The following is a 10317-nucleotide window of genomic DNA, read 5'->3' on the forward strand; positions in this document are numbered from 1 at the left end:
ACAGGGGCCAAAGTGCCATTCCTGGTGCCTGGATTCCTGGAGGGAAGCATGCACGTGGCCTGCCCTGACTGCTGCCGGCTCAGACAGGACCTCCGGGGGATTAAAGACGTTTTAACACCGGTGGATGTTTTGTATTGCACGTTGCCGTATTGCGAGCTACTGCAGAACTGCGTGCCTGAGAAGATACATAAACAATACTTCGGGGTTTCCTCCTTTTAGATCTTTGCTAATTCCCTTTTTGAGGCAGGCGAGATGAAAGGAATAACAAGCAGAACAGCTTACTCTGCAAAAAGTGCGTTGCGGCCCATAAAATGTTGAAAGCGGCCATCTCCGACAGCAGGTCTTGTCAATTCCTGTTTCATTTTCAGCGGTATCTCACGTACACATCTGCTTTCCAGCTCTGGCATTTCCTGTTGGAGACACGAGCTCCGAGCCCAGCACATGAAACTGATCTTCACTTTTATGGGGTCCTTTGCATGAGAGATCAGATGATGCAAACTTTTGTGTGAGCTGAGCATGGTACAGCATCAAAAGGGCCCTGAGAAAAGGGAGAGTAAATTGGCTTCTCTTTCCTGGGGCTCATGTGTGCTGTGCAGCCGTTAGGAGAGGGACGAGCAGGGAACAGGGATTATCTATCAAAAAGATGCCCCAGATCTAATTAAACTGGAAAAGCCAAAAGATCTTGGCCATCAGGATGTTCTTAAACCAAAAGGGAGAAGGAACATCAAGAGGGAATTTGGCTGTCTCAAATATGATTACCGTTGCATAGGTTTAAGTCCTCAGTCTACAAATAAATTGCTCTGGATTTACACGGAGTAACTGAGCTCATTTCCCTTTTTAGCTGATAAAAGCCCAGTTGTCTGGAATTTCAACAAACCAATTGTAAAAGCAGCATGTGGCAGAAGACTGATGAGTCACCCACTTGTTTTCTCAGCAGCCAGTAACAACAAAACCTTCTCATTTCCTTGGGCCAACCTAAGAGAGTTCTGCCTTCCGGATCCCTGCCTGAGCAAGTCCACAGATGAGGGACCAACCTGCAAGAAATCTCCATCTTCTCCTCTTCCTCCCCCTCTTCCTCAGCTCTGCCCTGTGCTTGCTGAGAGCTTCAGCCCTGGCACTCCAGAAGGTGATTACTGAGGGGCTGTGGCTTTTGCCTTACGAAACTCTCTGCAGTGGTTCTAGCCGCAGAGAAGGAATGAGGTTTCCTCCTGAAGATTGTCAGCAAATGGTTCCCCATGAACTGGAAAGATGGAGCAGCTCAGTCTTTGCAGATTCCTCGCAGAGGGAGTGAGGGATGACTGCCCAGCAGGGAAGTTTAAACTGCTAATATTGTTTGGCAGCATTTCACAAGACCAAATCAGCACTTGGTTTTCCAGCAGAGCACTTCCAAGAAATCCCACTGGTGATGAAAGTTCCTAGGTAGACAAAAGTATCTGAGGTCCAGGCTGTAGAGCAGCCACAGCAGAATCCAGTTTTGAAAGAGAAGCAGATGTGGGAATACTGCTAGGAAATGTCCCGTACTGGCCATCAGAGAGCATCTGAACAAGGCAAGGGACAGGCAGCCAGCTTAGCATCCTCAGTCATTTTCATTTCCCAGAGGAAACAAAACCGCCTCGAAGTCCAACCCATTGGTGGCAGAGGCATGTTTTCTGTCCAGAAAAAAAAAAGAACAAAGTCATAGGAACCTGGCAGACAGTCTCTGCTGCGATACAGCCTTACCCTGGGCTGAGGCAGGAGATCGCCTTGCAAATTGGTTTGATCAGGTAGAAAATGGAGTGTCATGAGTGGATGATGCGAAGCAAAGAGTAATAGTAGTGATTTCCCTGAGCGCTGTTAGGTGTGAAAGCTGCAAGCTGCTAAACAGGACTCCCTAGATGGGAAACTAGACGGGCCAAGATTTAAGTGGAATTTAACACAGATAAGTCACTTTTATCTCCTGCAGGGGACCTATATTGCTAATTTAATGCCAAGCTCTTTTCACATTTCCTTTTCTTTGGGACCATATTTCTCAGCATAGGACAGCAATGGCCACACTAGTGTGCTATTTTTAGTCTTCTGAGTCAAGATTGGTGACTGTAGGCACTCACCAGTGCTGAATAACCCAGAGCAGCTAGGAAAGGGGGGTCCCGCGCTGACCGCTGGTAACAGACAGCCGTGCCTACTGCACTGCAGCAATTTGGTGAGGCTTTCATGCACAGCCCTAAGAGTTTCTGCAGTCCCTGGCTGCTTGCTTCCCCGCACAGGAAACATTGGCGAGTGCCTCGATGCCCTTGACTAAAGGTTAAACTTGCCCTCCTGGAACGTGGTTCCATTTCTTGCACTCACTTCAAAGAGGCAGAGTTTTCAAGATCCAGAAGCAATCATTTAAAGTGATGACTGAGGTTCTCTAAGCCCAATTTACTCACACTTCTGAAAGAGAAATATGAGTACAGCAATACCAGTAAAAGCCCAGGATATGGTTCCTTCTTGCATCACTAGGAACGCAGGTGCCACAGGGGACTTCCCACAGCGCAGGTGAAAAAGCACGAGGGGAATTACCATCTCAGAAACGCATCCTGCTCCCGCTCTGAGCCCAAAGGTTTCGCAGACCTGTCCACGAGTGTGATGCTGCTTTACTCTCCCGCAGGATGTACTGTCTCTGAGCTCCTACCGTGGTGATCACAGGGATCTCATCCCGTTTCCAGGGCTCCCAGAAGGTGACCTTCCTTCCTCCCGGACACTCGCCTGCAGGGCTAGCAGCTCCCGTACCCAGTAGATGGCATCCACGTCCAACACTTGGGCTGGAGCTTCACCTTCCTGAAGGCTTCTCTTGTGCTTTGTCTGTCTCAGGCTCTGTTTCTTCATTAATGCCTATTTTTCATTTGAATGTTCAACACCCTCTAAGCAATTTATTTTAAAATTTTGAAATATTAACTAGTTTAGTGCTCTTTTCACTATTCTTATTCCTTCCCAAGAATAAAAATCACTTATCATTCCTCTGCGTTCAATGGCATAGTGGGAGACCTTTTAGAGAAGGACCATCAGAAAACAGAATTATTAACAAAATTATGAAAAAAACCCTTCAGATCTGTCCATCTCAACAGTGGAAAAATTGTGTGGTATGGGCTTCATGGGCATCTGAGAAATCAGGGCACATCGCATCTCCATAATCTTTATGCTTGGGGAAAAACAGGTTTTGTGGGAGGGAACAGGAGTGCTGAGTAAGTTCAAACAGCATCCCCTGACCGCCTCCCTTACCAGCCCAGATATCTGGCAAGCGGAGGCAGCGGGTTTGGGTGTTACAGTCATTCTCCAACAATGGAAGTGTTGCAAAATATGTAGCACCGCATATTAAGAAGGGATTAGGAGTGGAGAACCACAATGAGTAGGAAGACAGGAGCAGCCTTTGAGCAGAGCCTCAGGCACTGTTGCAGAAACATGTTTTCTGGAGCGGGATTACAGTCATGGTACAGGCATTGTTTGCCTGACAAACCAACCTATAGCTATGATCCTCAGCTTCCACACAGCTGTGCAGATCCTGCTATGCCCCGGACTCCGAGAGCAACCGTCAGCCTCCACAACACTGCTGGATATAAATGGAGTTCTCGTCTGTCAGTGAAAACACAGGGGATGTGTGGTGCCCCCTGCCCCTGCAGGCACTGAGGACAACCAAGAGGAACCCAAACCACTGTGAAGCTTGGAGTCAGAGGTTGAGACCCAGTGGAAAACTTCTGCCCAATCTCTATCATGTTCTAAATCTTCTCTTCTCAGGTTTCTAAGGCTTGGATTACACCCAGGAATAGACTGGTGTTTATTAATTAATTCCCTTTGGGGCTGTTCAGAGTCATATTTAACAACAGTCTTATTCTGGGTTTGTTGGTCCACTGTTGCCATAAGGATGACAAGCAGGAACCGGTGTGGTGGGCTGCTCTGGCTCTAGCGCGTGGTCTGTCTAATCCAGCCTTTACGCTGCCTGATCCAAATACCTCTATGAGAGGGCTGGATCCTTTGCCGTGGAGAGTTACGGAGCATCTGCCTCACTGAAGAGGTTCGTCCCAGTCTGAGTCATTAGTGGCTGCTTTACATTCTGGAACTTGAGGTTTATATCCTGCCTAAACGTAATGGAAAGGTGGATAACACAACCCCCAAAACCTCAGTAATTAGACACCCACATAATAATTACGCCCTATATGAAAATAAAACTGTAGAAAGTCATTGCGAAAGTAACACTTATCAGTTTTAAAATGCTGCCTTTCAGTGCCTCTGGCCAAGAAACACCTTGCTGTTCCAGTCTCTCTTCCTTCAGCAGGTCTCAAAGCCCATTGCAAAACAGGACGCTGCTGTTGCCTTCATTTAAAAAACGTAAACCAGAGGAACCTGAGCTCACCTTGCTGTGGATCACACAGATCTGCTGCAAACCTGGGACAGAATTTTTCCCAGGTCCCACTTGATGCTGTGCTTTGCACCATGACAACCCCCCCACAGAACAGCTGCTGTCCGACAATCTTTTCCCTTACTCTCATTCCTAGACTAAAAAAAAAATACCACAGAACTCCATACTTTCATTCTTTTCATCCTCACTTACTCTAAACACCTTCTTCTTCTCCTGGAGTATCATTGCTCCCCAGAGGGAGCGCGGACATCCCGGCACTCTCCTGCCTTTGTCCTGGCAGGAGCGCACGAGCCATTTCCAGGCCCGTTCCTTTGCCTCCCTCTCTGTTTCAACTCAGCTTAACACCAAATGACAAAGAACACTTTTCAAAAGAGCTTTTTGATTGAAGTTTGTATTGGACTGTAAGCCAACATTTAGTCAAATGCTGCAAGGACAGGACATAGGACTTCCTAAAAACGGTGGAAGAAGCTAAATTTATTTCTTAAAATTTCTTAAATTGAGTTTGAAGGTAAAAAGTGAGTTAAAGGCTGGACACTAATTTCTAAACCAGCAGTTTTCTAGAAGGCAGGATGAGTACTGTCTCTTTAAGGGACTTTGTACACGTATTTTTTTTTAACGGAAAATTACTCCCTGTTAGCTTTAAGGGTAAACCAATGAACACAGAAAAAGTTATATTAAGAAACACTCAGAGGTGACCCATGTTTGCACCAGCCTCACAAATAAATAGTGCTGTATGCTCGTGTGCTCTCTGCCCATCTCGGCACTGCTGAGCTGGGCCACCGCGTCTACAGGCGAAGAAAACGCTGTGGACGTGTCCCAGGCTCCTCCTGCTCATGAAATGCACTTTATGGCTCTGCTGAGCCAGTTCCTGCTGAGTGACGTGCCCTGTGCCTGCGCGGACACTGACAGCGGTGAGAACACGTTCTGGAGGCTGCGAGGACCTCATCGTTTGCCACCACATCACCGTCATCCGGCTGAAGCACAAGCAGGCGGTTGCAGACAGCGTTTTCCCCATAGCCAAGTGCTTCACTTGTGCCCTCCGCAGACACGCGGCCCGTGCACGCAGCTGTCCTGGCAGTGGGGGTACCCTCATTCTATGCCAGGGGGTGCCCAGGGGCTGAGCTAACCACAGGAGCACCCTGTGGGTCCTCACCGGTGAGCAGGAGAGTGTCTCTGCTCTCTCCTCTGCCAACAAGCAGTTCAAAGTCTGAATTGGTGCATTTTCTCATTTTCCACTCAAAGGAGGACATGGTGAGAGAGCTTTGGGCAGGAAGGGGAAAATTGGAGTCTAGTCCTGCTCTGGCATAATCTAGGATAAACTTTTACAGCTTGAAACGGTGTCATGAACACCCAGAACACTGAGAGGGAAAAGGTATTCTTTTTGGCTGAAGGTCTTTATAGCTGATGCAGGAACTCTCTCATTAGTTACTCATTGCTCAGCAAGTCTCATAAAACAGCCAGCAGAGCCCAGCAAGTACTGTCCTTCAGTGTTCTGGGAGCTCAGAAATCCAGGAATTGAACAAGGCCTTCAACCCCGTTTTATAGGCTCACTCCTTACTGAGCTACCATAAAATATTAAAATTCAGACCTTATAAATAAGGAGGGGAAAGAGTTGTGCATTTCTTAGCAGAAGCGGCCTCTCCAGAGACGCTTCCCAAGGTAAGTCCGGTGCTACATGTCCCAGAGACGTGCTCCCCTGATAGGTGACTGGTGACAACGAACTCACACAACAGAGATCAGCGACGTAAACCTCCTGGACTCGGCTCTGCACTGGAAAAGGTCCTGCAACAAATCGACTCAGTTTACTCCCTGGTGACCCTGTCTGCGAGGGCTCTCCCCAGGGTCTCTGATGGCAGCAAGCAGCTAAACCCCTGCGAGCCCCGAGCAGAGGCAGCAATGCTGTGACCCTCTCTCCAACAGACACCAGCTGGGCTCCTCCGAGATGGCACAGAGAAGTGGCCTCCCAGTCCTCTACGAGGTGCCTGTCCTTGCTGTTTGCTTTTTGGCATGCGTAGTCACAGGTAAGCAATGGAAAAAATCCATCACGGCTCTGTCCAAGCCCATCATGCCGACGTTGTGAAACTGTCCGGGGTTGGGCAGTGCCCGGGGTGTTGTGCCACACCAACCTCCCAGCCTTCAGATGTTCTGGAGGTCATCTCCAGAGGACTGTCTGAAAACTGGCCTCTGGTTTTGAGAGTAGCAGAGAAGGGAATGGGGGAGTTTCAGCGTTTTCCAACGTTATTGCAGCAGCTGCACAGGGATGACGAGGCCACCGTTTTCAAACCTGCTCCAAGAATTGACAAGTGTGGTAGAGTTGGGCACCTGGGAACAGCAGGGAGGAGGCAGGGAGCTTCAGTTTTTTATATTCAAAGGACTAGAGTGCCTTTATATTCGGAGCTGTATTTTAAGTTCATTAATCTATGACACAGGCCACAACAGTGAGTTCCAGCCCATTACAAAAATTTATTTCCCATACTGGTTCTTCATCTAGCATGTCCTGATGTTTCTGTTAGACAAACTGCAACTCTCCAACAGACTGGCCAGGGTACAGCTGAAGAGCTGATTAACTAAATTATATTCTCAAATGCATTTAGTTCTAACAAAAAAAAACCAGAGTATGAAACCCTGGGCACAAAACTGGAGGGCACAGGTATGTTGCACGGTGATTAGCAGCAAGAGGGTGAGCAAGACTGGCAGGATGAGGATGGTCTTTTGCTGCGTGTGCTACACGGTCACTGCTGGTTTTCACACCTTTACCTGTTACAGGTCAGGCTTTGGCATTCTTGCAGTCAGTTGCAAAAGCCTGACTTTGATTTTAAATAACTGTGAAGGCCGCTTTGTGGTGAAGACAACTTCTTGTCTCCAAAACAGAAGTCCCACCTGAAAACATCTGTGAGACTGAAGCCTGAAACTCAGTCGCTCCTCCAGGGTCGAGGCCTGGAGAAGCAAGCAGGGCAGCTTTTGTGGGAAGGGTACAGTTTAGGATGCTTAGTGCCCTCGTTCTCCTTCTTTTGCAGGGTTGCAACTGTCTGTAAATAACCACGGTGCTGACTTCTCCCTGTCTACATTGCCTGGCCCTTCTGTCTCCCTCTCCTGCCAAGTTCAGAACATCAGCCAGGCTGAGGAGCTGCTCTGGTACAGAGGAGATGGGAAAGTGGATCTGAAAGATGGGAATAAAGTGAACGTCAGTAACATCTGTGTGTCCCCAGTCACCGAGTCTGACAACGGAGTCACCTTCACGTGCAGGCTGGCACGGGACCAGTCTGTCCAGGTGTCTGTGGTCCTGGATGTCCAGTGTGAGTTGCAGCGGTGGTTATCTGCGCAGAGGGGCTGGGGTGGGACGAAATTATGGGCTGAGCACCTCGGCGTCTGGGTGCTAGCTGAAGGCGGGGTGTTTTGCACCCTTGTACGCTGTCTTCACCAAGAAAAAATGCATTTAGGAGGAGATAAATCACATGATAAGACACTCCCTTTCCGCAGTGGTGCTGATGGCCTGATTTAATGCCTATTTTATAGGGAGTGGGTGGGCCCTTAAGTAAGATGTTCTGGGTATGTCCCTGCCCCCACCTAGGAGACAAGTCAGGGCAGAGGAGTCACGGGAGTGACCGTCTCTGCCACTGATTGCCCTGCTGATTCCCGGGAACTGTGAAAGGCTGCACAACTGTGATGTGTTACGCCACTGAACAAGGTGCACAGGGGATGCGTAGAGGGAACTTATTCTGTCTTAAATGGTGAGCAGCATCGTTAATGGCCTGTTGAACTGCATCACTGTGAACAGTTCCTCCCCAGCTGACTGGAGAAGAGTCCCTCCAAGTTGAAGAAGACAAAGATGTCACCATGTCCTGCAATGCCAAATCCAACCCTCAAGCCCAAACAGCTTGGTACAAGAACAACACTATCCTGACCCTACAGCAAAACCGTTACCGGCTGTACCAGACTAGCGAGGTCTTTCAGCTCTCTATCAGAAAAGTGCAGAAGTCTGACAACGGGACCTACACCTGCATGGTGAAATCTTCTTTGGGAGAGGGGAGAAAGGATTTCCACCTGATAGTTGAAGGTAACAAGGCTGCTGCTAAACAATAAGCTTTACAAATAACTCTCCATTCTCTTTTATAATGTCAGCAATCCATTTATATGAAGAAGTGTAAGTGGAATGTGGTAAATTCCCCGTGTTAACTTCCGAGGGCAGAGCAAGGAGCTCTCCTTGTTCCTGTTCCTGGGACCGCAGCACCAGGAAGGGCCTTTCCTGCTCTACTTGTTATTCAAAGGCATTTGGCAAGCATGACCTGAGGCGGGCTCATCCCACTGCCTCACTTCCCACGCTGACAGGCCACATCCAAGCGCGGTTTAAAGCACCTTAGGTCTTGCTTGAAGCTTCTTACTCCGACCCTAGTATCCTGTCACGCCGGAAGAGCTGCTTAAGGCAAGAGAGAGCAGCTGTCCTCCAGAAGTGACCATAGCCCTGTGGACAACAGGGAGGGGGAGGCCTTGCTGGGGCTGGATGCTCAGGTCTCACACAGGTGAGGTGGCCCACCAGACCCACCAAACATCCATTTCCCACCCACTGTCTGGGCCCCTTTCATTTCTGCACTCTCGGAACAGGGGGGAAAGCAGCATTAGCTGTGTCAGTGATACAGCTGGGCACCCTTATTTCCATGTGTAAGAATGCCTTGGGGATCTTCTCCAGAGACCAACGTTTCAATTCTTCCTTCAGTTCACTAAAATATGGGCTTGGTTCCCTGCTTTCCAGGGGATTAATCCACACGGTCAGTCCGCAGACAGCAGAGAAAGCAGCAGTTCAAATAAGCAGTGACAGCCATGGGAAAAGAAATCTGTATTTCTGCAGTTCTGTGAAACGTTCTGCTCTATGTGACTGTACCAATCTATCACATACTCAACCTCCTCTTCCTCTTGACAGATAAGAAACCTGTTTTTCCCAAGGAGGCTGTTATTGCTGCTGTCGTGGTGGTTACACTCACCGTACTTTTTGGAATTGTGGCTCGAAAAGATAAAATTTTTAAGGTATGGAAAGCTTTAGTTTCTTAGGAAAAAAAAATAGTGTTGTTTTGCTGCAATCTCCTGGGGTTTTTTTAGCCTTTTCTACGCTACTTTGTAGTGTTGCTTTCCCCTGTTAGAGAGCTGCTATGCACCACCTCCTGCTTTAGAATTACCAGTAGATAAATCAAATAGTAGATATTTTAAGGTGGAAGTCATTACACACTTAGAAGATATTAATAGATATTAATATCCCTATGGCCAGGAAATACAAAAGATAACAAGACTGTTTCTTTATTTTCAGTGCTTCAAAAAATCAAGCGAAACAGCACTGTAAGTATTTGACTGCTTATTCACGCAGCTTCCAAACGAACCCCCACCTTTACACCTTAGCAGAACCTGGACACAAAAGAGCACTCAGCACCCTAAACCCAGCCAGGCTGAGTTAGCGAGCTCTTGTTCTGGCTGGCTAACATAAGCATGCACCTTCTCTCCCAGCGGAGAGGGGACCACGGGAACACGGCAGGACACACGCAGATCCCAACCCAGGCAGGGCACGGCTCTTGCTCTTGTCCTGGCCATCCCAGGGTCCTGGCTACTCCTGTATGGAAGCAGTGGGGAACAAACATAACGGCATATCCCCAGCCTGCTGAAAGCTTTCTGCAGCTGAATGCAGCCCGGGTGAATGCAACTCACTTTTTTTTTTTTCCGTAACAGGTGATTTTGTGTTTCTTCTTTTCATTTTACTGCAGGTGAAGACCAAAAGATTCCCATGCATATCCAGAAAATATCATTTCTGGTGATGGAACATAAGACCTTGTGGGAGATGATGAGATAAAGCACTGAAACAAGTTTTTTTTTGGGTCACGTTTATATGGTTGTTTCAAAATATATGTGGTTCTTTCCATCTGTTTATTCTAACCTGCTGCTTAGAGCACTGCCATGGGGGT

The 10317-nt window shown here is 48.1% G+C and overlaps 1 protein-coding gene and 1 long non-coding RNA gene across 3 annotated transcripts; one reads left to right on the plus strand and one right to left on the minus strand.

Annotated features, from left to right (window-relative positions):
- The first annotated feature begins 4758 nt into the window (after nucleotides 1-4758).
- TMIGD1 (transmembrane and immunoglobulin domain containing 1) lies at nucleotides 4759-10274 on the plus strand. 2 transcript variants are annotated; one of them, XM_086763152.1, is made up of 6 exons: nucleotides 4759-6393; nucleotides 7390-7668; nucleotides 8151-8429; nucleotides 9291-9394; nucleotides 9672-9700; nucleotides 10120-10274. In XM_086763152.1, exons 1-6 carry the CDS (start codon nucleotides 6315-6317, stop codon nucleotides 10121-10123), a joined length of 774 nt encoding a protein of 257 aa, XP_086619278.1. In that variant the 5' UTR covers nucleotides 4759-6314; the 3' UTR covers nucleotides 10124-10274. The 2 variants fall into 2 exon arrangements, with proteins under 2 accessions (XP_086619278.1, XP_086619277.1); XM_086763151.1 differs by having other exon boundaries at nucleotides 4759-6151; nucleotides 6293-6393; nucleotides 9672-10274.
- On the minus strand, nucleotides 4827-7493 carry LOC147598323 (uncharacterized). Its single transcript, XR_015260658.1, has 2 exons — nucleotides 7223-7493; nucleotides 4827-6923 (listed from the first exon to the last, which is right to left on the minus strand). It is a non-coding gene; the product is annotated as an uncharacterized LOC147598323 (long non-coding RNA).
- Nucleotides 10275-10317: the final 43 nt, after the last annotated feature.

This window comes from Chlamydotis macqueenii, chromosome 19, assembly GCF_036417535.1.
Source record: "Chlamydotis macqueenii isolate bChlMac1 chromosome 19, bChlMac1.mat, whole genome shotgun sequence".
NCBI lineage: Eukaryota > Metazoa > Chordata > Aves > Otidiformes > Otididae > Chlamydotis > Chlamydotis macqueenii.